The 17,446-nt window shown below is 35.4% G+C and overlaps 1 protein-coding gene across 1 annotated transcript; it reads right to left on the bottom strand.

Moving 5' to 3' along the window:
* Nucleotides 1-8,724: 8,724 nt before the first annotated feature.
* On the bottom strand, nucleotides 8,725-16,752 carry LOC149584703 (cytochrome P450 4C1-like). The gene is made up of 4 exons (XM_089863619.1): nucleotides 16,619-16,752; nucleotides 14,898-14,964; nucleotides 14,092-14,271; nucleotides 8,725-9,131 (listed from the first exon to the last, which is right to left on the bottom strand). The coding sequence occupies exons 1-4, from the start codon at nucleotides 16,628-16,630 to the stop codon at nucleotides 8,962-8,964; spliced, it is 429 nt and encodes a 142-aa protein (XP_089719745.1). The 5' UTR covers nucleotides 16,631-16,752; the 3' UTR covers nucleotides 8,725-8,961.
* Between the last annotated feature and the right edge of the window lie 694 nt (nucleotides 16,753-17,446).

Genomic DNA, 17,446 nt, shown 5'->3' with positions numbered 1-17,446 from the left:
GTTAGGTTTGGTTAGGTTAGGTTAGGTTAGGTTTGGTTAGGTTACGTTAGGTTAGGTTAAGTCAGGTTAGGTTAGGTTAGGTTAAGTCAGATTAGGTTAGGTTAAGTCAGGTTAGGTTAGGTTAGGGTGGGTTAGGTTAGGTTAGGTTGGGTTAGGTTGGGTTGGGTTAGGTTAGGTTAGGTTAGGTTAAGTCAGGTTAGGTTAGGATTGGAAGTGGTAGAATAACCGATTTGCCATAATATTGTTTTTTTCATTGAGGTCCTTGCATAATAAAAACGGGCCTTTTCCAACAAATTATTTTTATAAAGATTCTGGAGCAATTAACGCTTTATTTATTTAGTTTCTTGAACAATAAATATATGCCTTTTCCCAAATATTGATTGTTTTACGGGTCATTTCAGGTTGGCTTTGATTCGGCTCGGTTACAATAGAGGCATCCTTTTAAACTTGGGATTTGATCATCACAGTATCATTATTTAGATAGGAAAGTGTATTGATAGACGCAAGCTTAAGGACTAGGGTATTTTCTTTAAACCAAAAGAGGTATTTTTTAATTCGGTTTTAAAAATATATCTTTTAATAGCAATGAGAATTTTAAGATAATAAACCCGCACATTTTGGCTATTCGGTCCAACGGGATTCGGTTCAATGGGACATTTGGTCTAATGGCATTCGGCCCAATGGGCCAGCAGCGTTCCTTTAAGGTATAATGTTATGTTCAGAGACCTGCACGGGCCGAGTTTTTCAGGCCCGACCCAAGCCCGGCCCGGTTTTAGCATTTTAAATAAGCCCGAAACCCGGCCCAAGTCCGAGTACATAGTTGGTTTTTCGGCCCGGTCCGGCCCGGCCCGTTACATGCATTAACCAAGCCCGGCCCGGCCCGGCCCGACACATTGCATGAATTGAACAGGACCGACCCGGCCCGGCCCGTTACACGTAGTGCAGTTGTAATTTTTATATTTTTTTTACATAAAATCAATGATTTGAATTCATATTTGCTTTAGCGTCGTGTATTTTTCATTTCTTTTTATAATTGTTCGTTACATTTGTCCTTAGAAGCTTATACTCATTTAAATTATCTTTCATTTGAACTTTGGATTAAATGATAATCAAGTTCGGCCCGGCCCGAATTTTGAAAAATGAACAAAAGCCCGGCCCGGCCCGTTAATTTCCAAAATTTTAAAAGCCCGACCCGGCCCGGCCCGATACAATTTTCAAAAGTGGAAAGCCCGGCTCGGCCCGACCCGATCGGCCGGACCGGGCTTGAGCCCGGCCCGTGCAAGACTCTGGTTATGTTATCTGACATTTTGTTTTAAGGCCCGCTTTAGAGTTACAATTCGCACTTTAAGTTAAGTACGGCGAAAAAATAGGCTGTCTGCACTAAAAACGCAGAAACCAAACTGATTGGATATATTTGAGTAACGCATGTTCAATAACGTAAGCTAGCAATTTTATAATGGGCTGACAGAAATGAAACAAATAAAAAAGAAGAAATTCTAGGAGAGCGGTTGCTCTCTTAGATAAGACTTGATACTGCCTCTAATGCTAAAGGAGGGTTCTTTGATTGGCCGTAACATTTTTCGTATTGTGTTTGCTGCTTTGAAATTTTGCCAGTGAACTAAAATTTGGGCCCTAATTGTGTGGTTAATATTTCAAAGCGATCCAACTAAGAGTTAATTCTATAAAGAAAAAAGTTGTTAAGGGTGGTTTTAGAATCCACAAAATTAATCAGACATTCGGTGAAAAATACAATATTCTTCCATAGACATAACATGGGAATTTTACAGAAAGTGGGGGTCAACCCCGCAGGGATATAAGGAAAACTATTCATTCGATACGTTTGGGAACCATCTTAAATGAAAGAGAACAGTTCATTGTAGCGCCCTTTTTAGTTTCATTAAGATCAATTAAGTTTAAGTATTGATTTTTATCATTATAATCACATACTTCTAGTTACGTTGTTTTGGGCATTAGAGTTACGGCGTTTTACCACTGTTCGAGACACGCATTTTAGCCCTCAATTTTTATATTGGACTTACGGCATTTTTGTCGTGAATTACGCCGTTAGAGGGAGATTGAGCAAGAAAAACATGGCGTTTGAGCTCTCGTTTAAAATAAAAATTTTGGATTTGGAATTAAACTGGAGGCTAATTAGGTACGATTTTTATTGTTTTCACAACAAAAAAATTCAATGAAATTTACTAAAATTAACTTTAAATTTAAAAGCCAACAGAATATTTAATTATTAACCAATTTTGCTAAGCCTCGGTCAAGGTAGCGTTATGTTATAGGAATAGGGAGCTAACAACTGCCTAGGGGGAAGAGATAGTCTGACGTCACGCAGCCCCCCTCTGGTTGGCATTTTTACGTGTAGAATACTGTTTCCAACCGTTATGGGGGAAGAAACTCCAGTAAGAGATAGAAGGGTGTGACGTTTCAGGGTCAGAACTGTTAGCTCCTTATAGGCAACATTAACTTCGGTTGGGATAAAAGCCAGACATTACGAATACTGTTGGTATGTTCAAATTAATTATTAATCTTACTGGTAGATCAATTTACTACTACATTATAATCTGTGAGAGCTGGGACATATTAATCAGCTATTGGGGTAAATTTTACTCCTTAACGATGAAGCCTCGCTGACTAAACGTTGGTGACAACTCTTCAAGGGAAATAATGACAAACAGAACTGTATAGATTCTTTCATTATAGAAAATATTAAGTCGTACGTTGTCTGCTTCAAACAGGAAAAGCTGAGTTCCCAAGGGTGAGAAGTAAGGGGTTTTTAGAGTGGGCTCATCACCAGTGACTCCGCGGGGCCCGTCTCGACCGCTTAGTGTGTACTGTCCCTCCCTTTCGTTACTGATTAAAGTGATTGATTTATTAAAATCATAGACTCATAATAATTTTATTTTGGTTAGCCTTTTATGTCACTCTCAGTAGGTATTTTTCAGCTACAATTAAGTAACTTAACCTTCTTAGATAGTAATTTGGGGTTTCTGGCAAGCAAAAAGGTTTCTAACATGATTAAAATATTTAATAAAGTATTGCATTGTGTTGAAAGACCCGGGTCTTTTTCAATGTAAAAGATGGTTTTTAATGGATATAAAGTTTTTCAGAAAAAATATCCCTTATTGCAGAATAATTAGCATTTAATTAGTCTTAGAAACTAGACTACTGCACTGCCATTGGATTAATGGCGTCTACTAAAAAAACCTCTTGGTTTGGTTGAATTCGCACACGCTGAGAGAAGTAAGGGTAAGAGGTTCTGGCTAGCAGACGCCACTAAAGCAATGGCGGCACAATAGTCCTCGTTTTAACGACTAATTTAATGCAAGTTATTTTTTTAGATAATTTTTTTAATATATTTCCTTTTATGTTTAAAAAAGGCCGTTCTTTTAAGGTATAATGTTATGATGCTTTCCTTTAATTATGGTGATATTAGGAAAATGGCTTTTTGACGTTTTCCATTCGACTAACTTGAAAGGAAAAATAACCCTTCACCCCCTAACACTCGATTTTCACCGGGCGAATTTCTTTCCGGAAAAAAATTCGGAGAAAAAGCGAAAAAAGGTAAAATCCGCCATGGAAATTTTTATCCTGTGTGGTCGGTTTTCACTGGACGAAACCACGGCGGAATTTAATATCTGATAAGCCCCGTGTCCGAACTGAGCGATTGTGCTCATTAGATTTCCTTCATATTAACATCTTTGTTACAATAAATAATTATTTCATTTCATCTTTGTAACTTAAATTTCTTCTATCCTAAAGATAAAGGATACTTCCTTTCTCTTCCACCAATATTTTCGAATCTATTCATTTTAATATTTAAATAACATCACAGTTCTCTAATCAAATTATGGTAAACAGGTTAAGCCTCGGTAAAACACCGCAAATTTCAAAATGGCGACTCCCTAGTAAACACACGTTCAGTGTTAACCACATGACTAGCATACCCTCAATGATTGGTTTGTGCCTACGGAAAAAAACGCGGCTCGGGAAAATTTGCAAAAATAGAAATAGGACCTGCAATGCAAAATCGCGAAATTCACCAAAAAAAGAGGAAACATTTTTCCTTTTACGCAAAATTTTGCGAAAAACGCCCAGTGAAAACAGAGTGTAAGAGATAAAATTGTAAGGAATAAATCTTTAAGTTTATTTCCAAAGAAAATATTAATATCGAGAAGGCCTCTACTTTTACGAACATTGGCTATGGAATACTAAATTTATCGGCATGTTTGTTACTCTAGAACACATCGTTCTGGTGTAAAGATCAACTGAGGCAGCAATGATTCAAAGATTGTGAAGAACATTTTTATTCTTTAGCACTTAACATATTCGTCCTTCCCTTTTATTTCTATACTTGCACCACGTCATTGGTGACGTTGGGATACACACTCAGTTAAAGAACAAAACTCGGATAATACAATAAGGGAAGTTAGACTTGATAAATTCTTAACTGATAGGTATATGAAAGCTACCATTATCTCCTCGACTTCGCCTTACCATATACCACTAATACCATTTAATAAGCTTTCTATTATCCATTACTTTTAAGTCAAATAAGACATTGTGGAGCCGATATATTATGGAATATGTTAAACTCTTTTTTAACACTTCGCAACGCAATGTAACATTTTATCCCGTATTATCTTTCACAATCTGATTTAAACATAATAAAGAGGACAGAATTTCCTCAAGGTTTAATACAAATCTCTATTAAAAAGGCGAATTTTCAAATCAATTTCCTTACATACGTTCACCTTTCACTTGCAAACATTCAATAAAGTTTTGACCGTTTCTTTCCAAATAGAGAGGTGAAAAAGAAACAGAATATACATAAAAAGTCTTTCTTAAACGGAGTTATTTCGAGGCAGATAGAAAGTTTCTAACGAAATTAATCAATTGGAAAACATACATAGACTCTTCAGTCAAATGACATTATTCAAAACATAGTCAAAAGGAAACCAAATGACATTATTCAAAACATAGTCAAAAGGAAACTAAATGATATTATTCAAATTAACTTTAACCGCCTCGTAAAGGTAAGGTGGTTCTTTCATTTTATGTAATAGCATCCAACATAATTCCCTGAATCTTCCAATTTCGTCAAAATAATAGAACAATGTTTGTTGGTAAACTGATTTTCATCGATATCCAAACCGAACTCATTCTTCAGGTGATTAATTGGTTCTTCCCATTTTACATTCGATTCTAAACTCGAAGCGTCAGGATCTGGGCAATAAATCACTTCGTTCACTGGGAGAGGCGTTGCAGCTTCGTTTTCCAATTTGAAACGATTTAAGTGAAACTCTGAACTAAAATTATCACTCGATAAAGGTTCTGGTTCTTTCTTTACTTCCTTGCAAATTGTGGTTGGACTTTCACATACAGCATTAAATTCGCACTTGGAAGGCGAAGTATTTAATGAAATTACTTGGTTGGTGTTGGAACCGATATGTTTTGAATAAGTATATTTAGATTTCCTCGCGTTTCCGGGTTCATCAGGTTCTGATTCTGAATGAATTTCGACTTGTTTTGACTGGTCAGTTTCATTGAGAGAATCATCGTTTATATTTGTCATCCGTCCCTGTTTGTCGTCTGGTTTGAATTTTAATGGACACCCAAAGTCTGCAGCACTGTTTGATTGATCGCTATCGTTTTTCCGTCTTAACGAGACTGTTTTTCCGAGTTTTTCGTCCAATTCGAGATTTCAACGGATGAAGTGTAGCAATGTGCTTTCTTAGTACATGTTTCAATCTGGCTGCGAAATCACAAAACGTACACTTAAACGGACGTTCGTCACTGTGAGTCAATACGTGCTTCTTTAAATAATCTCGCCTTTGGGAGCGATAATCGCAAATATCGCATTTGAATGGACGCTCATCAGTGTGCGTCAAGACGTGCATCTTTAAATTCCCGCGTGTTCGGGTACGGTAATCGAAAATATTGCATTTGAATGGACGCTCATCAGTGTGCGTCAAGACGTGTTTCTTTAAATCCACGCGTGTTTTGGAGCGATACTCACAAATATCGCATTTGTACGGACGCTCGTCACTATGAGATGCGACATGTTGCTTTAAAACATCTCGTCTTTGGGAACGATAATCGCAAATATCGCATTAGAATGGGCGCTCATCACTGTGAGTCAATACTTGCTTCTTTAAATAATCTCGCCTTTGGGAGCGATAATCGCAAATATCGCATTTGAAATGACGCTCAGTGTGCGTCAAGACGTGCATCTTTAAATTCCCGCGTGTTCGGGTACGGTAATCGCAAATATTGCATTTGAATGGACGCTCATCAGTGTGCGTCAAGACGTGTTTCTTTAAATCCACGCGTGTTTTGGAGCGATACTCACAAATATCGCATTTGTACGGACGCTCGTCACTATGAGATGCGACATGTTGCTTTAAAACATCTCGTCTTTGGAACGATAATCGCAAATATCGCATTTGAATGGGCGCTCATCACTGTGCGTCAATACGTGTCTCTTTAAATGACCTCGCCTTCGGGAACGATAATCGCAAATATCGCATTTGAATGGACGCTGGTCACTGTGCGTCAATACGTGTCTCTTTAAATTCCTGCGTGTTTGGGTACGGTAATCGCAAATATCGCATTTGTACGGACGCCGGTCACTGTGAATTAATTTCTGATTCTTGAAGACTGAGCTCATTCCTGTCTGGAAGGCTCTGACCCATTGGACCGAATCGCATTCGGCCGAAACCAGTCCCAATCAACCGAAAATCCCGCACTTTTGGCGGATTCGGTCCAATGGGACAGTCCCATTGGAGCGAAAACCCGCACTTCTCCGGGTTTCGGTCCATGCGCATATACACCCGATAGAACTAAAATGAATTTAATTCCCGGGAGCGCAAAGATTGTATCTTTGTAAGCTAACAATTTCTCTGACTTATAATAAAATAATGGTCAAAAGAAATTGAGCACCATACGCGAAAATTCTGTAAAATATTAAGCACCTACTTTAATTTAGAAGAACCAAATACTTTCAGATCCCCGAAAATTTACTTTTTAAAGGGAATCGTAGATTTTTTTATTATTTTAAGTAATATTTATCACGTTACATGGTTTTGGCTGCAGTTTTAGAGTATTAACTAGACATTTTCGAATATTGGTTTTTTAGATATGAAAACCATAACTCTTAAAAAACCTATTCGTTCCCAAAGATATATATTTATATAGTATATAACTGCCGAAATACCTAAATCAACCAAACCAAACCTAACCTAACATAACAGTAATGTTTTGGAAAAGGCATATTATTTGAGATGTCAAAGAAGCTAAACATGAATATTTTGCTTTACGTTTTTTATTGAAGTATCATTATAAATAAAAGTCGGATTGAGCTAAAGTTACGGTCCCCTTTATATATGTTTCTGCTTAGTGCAGATTTTGAAAATGTAAAGCAGTTTCTTAACAATCTTAATTAAAATGAAGACTGAAGGAGCAGATATTAATAAAAAATGTCTTGATTAGAATCAAGACCTAAAAAGTATCGATAAGACTGAGGTTACACTTGACTGAAGGATCAGATATTAATTTTTCTTTTTAATTGAAACTAAAAGGCATGCTTAAGGAAAAACAACGTTCCATTACCGTTTTCCGTTGAAATAACTTATTTTACTGGTAATCAATTTCAAAAATTTACTTATCTCGGCTTTTCGACCACAATTCCATTCCCCGCAAACATTTTATCATTACAATAATTACTTTTGGGAGATAAAACAATAAAAAACTGTAATAGCGGTCTATTTAGCCATGACAAAAACCTTTTAAAAGTTACAGCACCAAATAACCCTTTTGAGACTAACGGGATCTGAACAAACTAGAGCTTAACCCGCTACTATTACGACCAGGGACAATTGATGTAAACTGGAGTTGAAATATCATCATGTGCGACGTTTAGCACTTTAACTCTCCCAGTGTACCTTGTGATGCATCATCTAAACGCTGAGGATGCTGGGATATAACTATTAACACTACCATCTCCCTCTGCTAACTTGAAGCAAACTTTCCTCTCTTTTTGCTGCTCATTACCGGTGTCATTCCCTTGACTTTCAGTTCGTTATAACTACTATCATGAGTTTATTTATTTCAAACCAAAATAGAAAAAAATTGGATTCTTTTTCCTTTTGTGCTACTTAGAATTTACAAATGTATGTTGTCACGTGCCATATCAAATAGTCTCTAACTATTGTTACACACTAGAGAGCGAAATTGGGAGTAAAACTGATCATGCCCTGAACTATGAGAAAGAACAATATGACTGTTGACTAAAGTACACTTGATATTACATAATTTTGCAAAACCACGAGTAAAAATCTTACTGTCCCTATTGAATTTGCCGCCATTGGTTTTAGAATAATTAAAATGTTCCACTGCGAAGCGTGCCGGGCACGAATGGGGATGTAACGTCTTTAGAAACCTTTTAAAACGCAAGTCCAAACACGTACTCTCTCAAAAGTAATTAATGTAATGATAAAATGCTTTCGGGGAATGGAATTGTGGTCGAAAAGCCGAGATAAGTAAATTTTTGAAATTGATTACCAGTAAAATAAGTTATTTCAACGGAAAACGGTAATGGAACGTTGTTTTTTCTTAAGCATGCCTTTAAGTTTCAATTAAAAATAAAAATTAATATCTGATCCTTCAGGCAAGTGATAACCTCAGTCTTACCGATACTTTTTAGGTCTTGATTCTAATCAAGACATTTTTGATTAATTTATCCATTGAATTGATTTCTACGATAAATTCATCTTCAAATAACACAAGAGAAAGTGTTCTGTGTTTCTTATTTTATAAACTAATGGTCGCTCGTTTACATTTTAAGTAACTGTAAATATTTTTCAGCAAAATAAACAGGCATTATTAAATAAACATACAATTTTTAAACCAGGTGTGTGAATTTAGCATGTCTTTCATACCGAATGAATGTGCTTATTTGGTAATTGATCTTGGGTGCAATTTCAAACGGATAGTGGATTTTGGATTCAACGCTAAAGCAGAGTTAAGCAACACTTTGTCTCTCGGATCAAGTGACTCGAACTTATAATTTAATAGCAAATGAGAAAGAACTACTTTCTCGACGAGTATAGCCAGTTGTTTACCTAGAAAAAAATGTAGTGTTATATTTATTATTACTCTAAATTAACATAGTATTAGTGAATGGCTAGGTTCATAAAATACACGGAAATATTCTATACGAGTGTTTTTGCAAAGAGTGTTATTTAAAGAAACATATTGCTGTGCAACTACGTAGATGAGGAAGTCTTCCACAAAGCTAGATCGGTTTTACGTAGCTATATGTCTTTCCGATTTCAAGTTCTTTAAAAACCATGGCAGCGCCGGTTAGCATAAAAAGCGCTAAAGCCGCGTTTACACGAGACACTTTGAAACCGTTTCAAACCGTTTTGAAATGTACCAAAAAGAATATTAAGTTGATAAAACCAGAGATCTTTCACGAGAAAATGCAAATATTATTTTTTAAAAAGTGTTAGGCCTTTCCAAAACGGTTGAAAACGGTTCCAAAGTGTCTCGTGTAAATGCGGCTTAAATGTTATCAGATGAAACCATAATTCAAATTGATTACTAAAATTAATTAAGTCATAGTTATAACAATAAAAAATTTCACTTTTTAAAGTTTGATTGATTTAAGACAAAACTATACTCGGGGAGTGAAAATGCTTCCTAAGTGTAAAGAAAACTGATACTCGAGAAATTTAATTACAAATGCTGTTCCACTAAAAGCGGTTTCGGAGCAGGACAGGAAATAGGCATAGTACACTGGACATTGTCCAATAAAATTTTTAAATATCCCATAATTTTTTTAAAAGCTAATAGTCTGGAGGATAGCTGAAATAATCATGCACTTTTTCAAGAAAGCATAAAACTTGGTATAAAGTTAGTTTGAAGTATTACGTCAATTAAAGATTGGAGGCATTCCGTATCTCTGTTGTGACAGCCGTGACAAGCCGTCAAAGCGGCCGTGAAATTGTAAACTCACCTAACATCATTTTAGGTAGCGCCCCTCGAGATATGCCGCCTTCGAGCTATGGAGAAAATGTAGGGGTCGTGTATAAAGCAAAAATCTCTCCGATTCGTAGGAGCTCAGTAAGGAATGAAAGAAATTTTCAATAGAAAATCAAACCACGCGCTACAAAATGAAAAAAATAATTTAACTCTTAACTGCTATTACTGAACATTTTACAATAACAATTTGGCAACATAATTCAAGGCATAATTTCGCATAAGCACAACTCCAAGTAACACCTGTTACTATTATTAATAAAAATATTTAACCATAAATATTTTTAGAGTTGTAAACATTTTTTTTAATCATTCATGTGTAAAACCCTCTATGGTTTAAATGTATTCCATTTTTATAGCAGTAAACACAATTGGAAAAAAGTTACTTCCAATTAAAAACACTCCTTATACATGAAAGCCAGTCTTATCTAAGAGAGCTACCGCTCTTATATTGAACATTTTGAAGTAACAATTTCCCAACATAATTAGTCACAATTTCGCAACATAATTAAAGTCACAACTTGGCAACATAATTAGAGTCACAATTTCGCAACATAATTAAAGTTATAATTTCGCAACAATATTAAAGTTATAATTATAAATATTAAAATTCCGTTCCATGGTAAAACTTTATAAGAGTTGATTTTGAAATAAGTGCTGCCACTTCATGGAAAATAGTTTATTAAAAACTAAAATTTAAAAATTATTTTAAGTTTGTACGGCTGAGGAAGAACCACGGTTCGAAAGCTCCCGAAAATAATTTTTAAATTTTAGTTTTTAATAAACTATTTTCCATGAAGTAGCAGCACTTATTTCAAAATCAACTCTTATTAAAGTTATAATTTTGCAACAATATTAAAGTCACAATTTCGCAACATAATTAAAGTCACAATTTCGCAACATAATTAAAGTCACAATTTCGCAACATAATTAAAGTCACAATTTCGCAACATAATTAGAGTCAAAATTTCGCAACATAATTGGAGTCATAATTTCGCAACAATATTAAATTTATAATTTCGCAACATTTAAGAATAAGCAACTGTCAACGTTTTTAAGTAATAATTTGAGAACATTTTAATTATTCTTCACATTTTAAAGATCGAAAAATATTTTTATGTTACAGGCACTCAGTTAGAAATTCGGTATCCCAATACTGCTAATTAATGCTTGTTAAGTTGTAACTTCATGGTAAATTAAGTATTGCAGTGATAGAATGGATGTTTTTCTGCTTTTTCTGGTTTTTTAGGTTATTTACGGGGTTTTAGTGATCTTTTGCATGACAAGAAATATCAAGACTTCATATCATAGTTGTATAGTCCAGAGCGTGGTACACTATGAAGTTACCGGAATTTTCCTTTTATAAAAGTAGATTTTAGCTCCCGTCGTAGTTAAATCCAAGTTAAATTATACTTCGGCTTAACTATGAACAAGTTCGTGTTAGTGAAAGACGATTCTCTAAAGTTAAAAGGAAACGAAGAAACCGAGATAAACTGGGAAATATGCTTCTAATGTCAAAAAAATGAAATTATGAAAATAGATTTAAAGCAGTTGGTTATAAAACAATTTCCGAAACCCATAGAGGGTTTTAAACATTAATGATCAAAAAAATTGTTTACAACTCTAATAATATTTATGGTTAAATATTTATATTAATAATAGTAACAGGTGTTACTTGGAGTTGTGCTTATGCGAAATTATGCCTTTAATTATGTTGCCAAATTGTTATTGTAAAATGTTCAGTAATAGCAGTTAAGAGTTAAATTATTTTTTTCATTTTGTAGCGCGTGGTTTGATTTTCTATTGAAAATTTCTTTCATTCTTTACAAAGCTCCTACGAATCGGAGAGGTTTTTGCTTTATACACGACCCCTACATTTTCTCCATAGCTCGAAGGCGGCGTATCTCGAGGGGCGCTGCCTAAAATGATGTTAGGTGAGTTTACAATTTCACGGCCGCTTTGACGGCTTGTCACGGCTGTCACAACAGAGATACGGAATGCCTTCAATCTTTAATTGACTTAATATACTTCAAACTAACTTTATACCAAGTTTCATGCTTTCTTGAAAAAGTGCAAGATTTTATTGAAAATCGACAGTGATCCTCCAGACTATATGGTGGTCACTGGACGGTTGACCAGTAAATTTTTCCGAAGTTTTGATAGCTTGACTAAGATGCGACACAATTTTTGCTCACTCCAGTGAGTACGCAACGTTTACGAAAACCGTTGTATATGGAAATACGTTTTCGGGAAACCGCGGTTATGATGACCTCTATTATGGGATTCGCTCGTACGGCAATGTGAGGGCTCCCCATTCAGAATATAGGAAAGCAAGTAAGCAACAACGAAACCTACATCGTGACACAGTTAAATATGTTTAACCCTTTGTTAAGATTAATGATAAAGTATCCTTTTCACAAAATAACACAGATTCTTCCCGTCAGTTCATACTCCCAGCTTGTTTTTACTTTATATATGCATGTTATTTCTAACTAGTAGTGTGCAGTTAACGGTTTCAATGGAATAATTCGATCGAATACCGAACCGAATAATTCGAGCTTCATGGGACAATCCCATTGCACCGAAAAACCCGCACTTCGGGTTTTTCCCGATGGAATTTAAATAAATAAAATCCCGGGAAATCAAAGATTTTATCTTTGTTAGCAAAAATTAAATTAACTTAAAACAATTTAAGACCTACGTAAAATGAACGCAAGATCCAAGCATTTTCTAAATAATTATTTTAAAACTAAGGATTGTAAGAACAAAATAGTAATAAATAAGCAAAATATGACATAATAAAACCAATTTCTAATATTTATTTATGATTTGATGTTATATTCATCATGAAAATACTTTAAAGCAAGCCGTTTTAATATAATTGAAGTGTATGACCGCTCCAAAGAGGAAGAGACGAATTCCTAACCAAACCTAACCTTACAGCAATATTTTGGAAAAGGCATATTATTTGAGAAGTCAATGAAGATAAACATCAATATTTTGGAAAAGGCGTCACGTTTTTAATTGATTTATAAAATATTACTAGCCTAACTTAAACAAATGGTGGCGTTTCCAAGGCAGTAAAAATATATTTAAAACGCTTTCATTAAAAACGACATTAATAGAAATTAAACTACATAGCATTTTTGGGGTCGCTGTTTTCGACAAATAGAGTCGTTAGAATTGTAAAAACCAAACCCGCCGTTGGGCTAAATTCATTAAAAATATTGGCGGGATTCGGTCTGATGGGAATTCGGTCTAATGGAATTCTGCGCAATGGGAAGATACCATAATGCGATACGGTATTCGATAAGCCCATTTTCACTATTCGATACGAATATCGAATACCGAACTGAATATTTGGTCAAAGTTCGACTACAATAAATTTCGGTCCTTGGCACTAGAGAGACCCACCTTATTTTAAAAAATATCATCCCAATTTTATTTGTCTCCCATCAAAAACTACCGGCAAGTGCCTAGGAAAATTTTAAGAAACACTTGGCCAACAATGAGGAGAGGTATTTTGAAATTTAGGAGCTTCTAAATGTTTTTCTCCTTGCTTTGCATTCGCGAATACTAGGCTTAACTATTCGAAATTAATCTCTTAATAAAAAATATACCAAGGCCTAACTATTCGGTATACGATTTGGAATAAACTATTCGATTCGGTATTTGATGATAAAAATGTTTTGGTATTCGGTAACCGGTTCGATACCCAAAAAGTGGTATTCGCACTCCCCTATTGCTAACCTATGCAGTCTATTGGTCCAGTTGAGAAAGGCATGTAGGTGTACGTCTTTATTCGAGTAGAAATCTCCGGTAAGAATCTCTCGGGTATGAATTTCTCCTTGCTTTGCATTCGCGAATACTAGGCTTAACTATTCGAAATTAATCTCTAAATAAAAATATACCAAGGCCTAACTATTCGGTATACGATTTGGAATAAACTATTCGATTCGGTATTTGATAATTAAAATGTTTTGGTATTCGCTAACCGGTTCGATACCCAAAAAGTGGTATTCGCACTCCCCTATTGCTAACCTATGCAGTCTCTTGGTCCAGTTGAGAAAGGCATGTAGGTGTACGTCTTCATTCGAGTAGAAATCTCCGGTAAGAATCTCTCGGGTATGAATTTCTCCGGATCAGGATATATTTCTGGATCCCGATGAAGTTTGAAGATGTTGACAGTCACCGGCGTTCCTTTCGGTATTTCGAAATTAGCTATAAAGGCGTAAAACATTTTAACGGTGTTTCAATGGGAGTTCATGGAAATATATTGATCGGGATAAATGATGTTTATAATTGTATGTATAGTTGATTACGGTTTTCTCAAAATTTGTAAATTGAATGAAGTCCTTTAACAAGTTAGGTAACCAAAATAAACCTCTCCGAGTCGAGACGCAATTAAGTGGTTTTTCTTCAATAAATAAATAAATATAATTGATATTAATTATTTTAAACGTCATTAATTTACCTTAATTCTAGTTAAATATTTTTAAGAAACTTTATTCCTAATAATCATTTCAAACATAGTTATTATTGAAGTTTGTATTCAAGCGTATGCCTCTTTAACAATGTTTGGAAATTTTGGGTATACCTATAAGGCGATTGATTCACAATAAATGATAGGAAAACCCGCAATTGAGTGAACCTTTGGTGGAAGCCCTGACATTGGATAAGTGAATAGGGATGAAAATTTCATTATGAAATTGCATTTGATTTAAAGGCATATCATTGTGTGGGTGTGAGACTTTTTAAAGTCATTTTCCGGCGAGCGATTTTGTACTTAATTTAATGAAATTTTTTTTATTTTAACCTTGGTTTTGGCTTCCATCACCAGTACTTACCAGTTTTTAAGTCATCAGTCATTGTTCTCGAAATTCCAGGAATTGGAGGATACAATCGATGAGATTCCTGAGAGTAATAAAAGAAATAAAGCCGAATAAATTCAAAAAAGGATTGATCATTGAGATATTTCAAAAGGGTGGGCACAAAGAATTTTAAGTGTTCAGGGTCGAAATAGGCAGGAAATGCTTCCCGTTTAATAGTTCTTTAAAACACGCAGGCCACGTTGGGTAGCTTATCTAATTGATGATAAAGGATTAATTTAATGTTAAAAAAAACAAGTTGGTAAACCAAAATATACCTCTCCGAATCGAAGCGAGAGCTATCTACCCAATTAAGAGGCGTTTTTGTAAATAAGGTTTTTCTTAAAATTTCCCTGCGGGAGAAAAGTGTACATAGGCGAATTTTTCCCAAGCCATCCTCGCACCGCGAATGTCCCCGCGCACTTATTCGACCGTAAACAAAGTTGCAAAAACAAGATGGCCCAAGGGCTGGGCCTTAATACTAATTTTACACGGCTCACGTGGCCCGCCATATAGTTGATCTCCCTAAGGTATTATTAAAATAAATCGTACAACTAAAAACCATTTCTGAAACACAATCGTGTATCCCCTTAATTTCTAATAACGTCATTTTAAAATAATATTAGTGAAACTAATTTGTGCTCCCCAATAAAAGATAATTTTTTAAAACCATACGAATCAAACAATGTATCTAAAACAAAATCCTGGATCCCCTAACCAGAAAACACTACGAGCGCTAACCGTCCCCTCTATTTTACGAAACCGAACCTGACCATCCAGCATAATCTGATGTATCACGCGCACAAAGCGAAGAAAAATTATCATCTTGTTTCCTTCACTCAGAAAGCCCGCGATATTTAAAATACCTTTCTTTCCTCTCTTTCCTCTCCGGGCGGGACGCCCCCTCTTCCTCTTCCCCCTTTCACTTATATACCAGGCAGGCAGTTCTCTCTCTACGTCACGCTTTCATTCGTTTCTATCAGAGCTTCTCCCTCTCCAAATCGTGTATACGCTCTCTCCGTATCTTGTACCCGTCTGGCACAGGGACAGGCGCTTGGTCCTTTTATTAACTTTTACCGGAATTAAAACTCCGTGTAAAATTAAAAAGGGCCGCGTATAGCGTAGTAATACATACTCTGGTCTCGCGATTGCGTCGGCTACGTTAGTCAATTTCACAGATTCATTGTAAAACTTTTCCAAAGAAGTAATTCTTGCAGTATTTTTTGATTTTGATGATAATCAATCATTAAAAATCAGGTAGTGACTAGATTCTAGGATTTTCATAGGTCTTGCATAAAATTATACCCTCACCTTGCCAAGGAATATGCCTAACACCATACATTATTATTACGTTATTATCTATCTCTAAATAACCGTTTGTAAATATTTACTAGCAAAATCAGGAATCCTCTCTTTCTTACGAAAGATGGTTTAGCAAAGGACTAAGATCTACCGTACCTTGTCCATGTGCAATAGTGTCTGAATATGGTATTTGGCGGTTCGAGGATGTCTCGCGTGTTTTAACGTTACGCCTATGCCGTCTTGTACACTTCCCTCCCGTAGGAAGGTTTATTATATTACTTCTGGTTATGATAATATATTCCGTAGAAAAGGTTGTGGAGTTTGAAGCGAGGCCCCAACCCCAATAAGGAATGTTTTCCATTCATGCTTCTTTTAAATAATCAAATTCGTGTACATACCTTTAAGACCATTTCTAAATAAGTAAGTTGATTAGCATCTTCACATGTAATAGAAGGATAAGCAACACCAAATTTCTCGCTTAATTCTTCATGAGCTTTTCCCTGTATTTCTGGATGCAGTCCAAGGAGGTACAACGTCCATAGTAAACTCAAATGAACAGTGTCATGACCCTTTTTATAAAAGAGACTTAAGTTCTATATCTTTTTAAGCTTTATTTTACCCCAAGTATATTTTATCTCATTTGAAAATTTCAGTTTTTTTTTTTTTTTTGATATTATATTTATCAGATGAAACTCTGGCTATTTGGAACCGTTGGTACCCTAAAATTTTATTTGATCAAATAAAGCTATAGATGTAGCTTTTATCGTCCACCTTCATGTGACAGGATGAAAAGTTGTTGCAATCAAGTTTGATGATACTAAACTCCAAATTATCTGAACAGCCCTATAGCAGTTTCGCTCGGCTGTCGGAAAATTAGAGGAGCTATATTCTAGTGGTTTTCTATTGCTCCCAATAAACTAAGGATGTAAAATATCTATACGAACATGAGTGAATCATATACTAGCTCCCTATAAGTTACTCAGCCACACTGGCCTTATGTGTCCAGCATTTTCTTCCCGCCAAAAAGTGTTACCTATATGCGACCTACAGTGAGAGAAAATAACACTACTTTCCGCGCTTACGTATTTCCGGTAAAAAACCGGAAAAGGGGATCAACCAATGAAACTTTGAACTGAAAGGTAGTTAGTATAAGCAGAAATGTTGTGATTGTTTGTGGGCGGTTCACAGTCGTATTTTATCTTTGAAATTATTTTAGTGGGTTAAGG

This window comes from Phalangium opilio, unplaced genomic scaffold (assembly GCF_054372755.1).
Source record: "Phalangium opilio isolate 3A_F unplaced genomic scaffold, DU_Popi_V2 ptg001170l_1, whole genome shotgun sequence".
Lineage (NCBI taxonomy): Eukaryota > Metazoa > Arthropoda > Arachnida > Opiliones > Phalangiidae > Phalangium > Phalangium opilio.
This window is presented reverse-complemented; position numbering and strand designations above follow the sequence as displayed.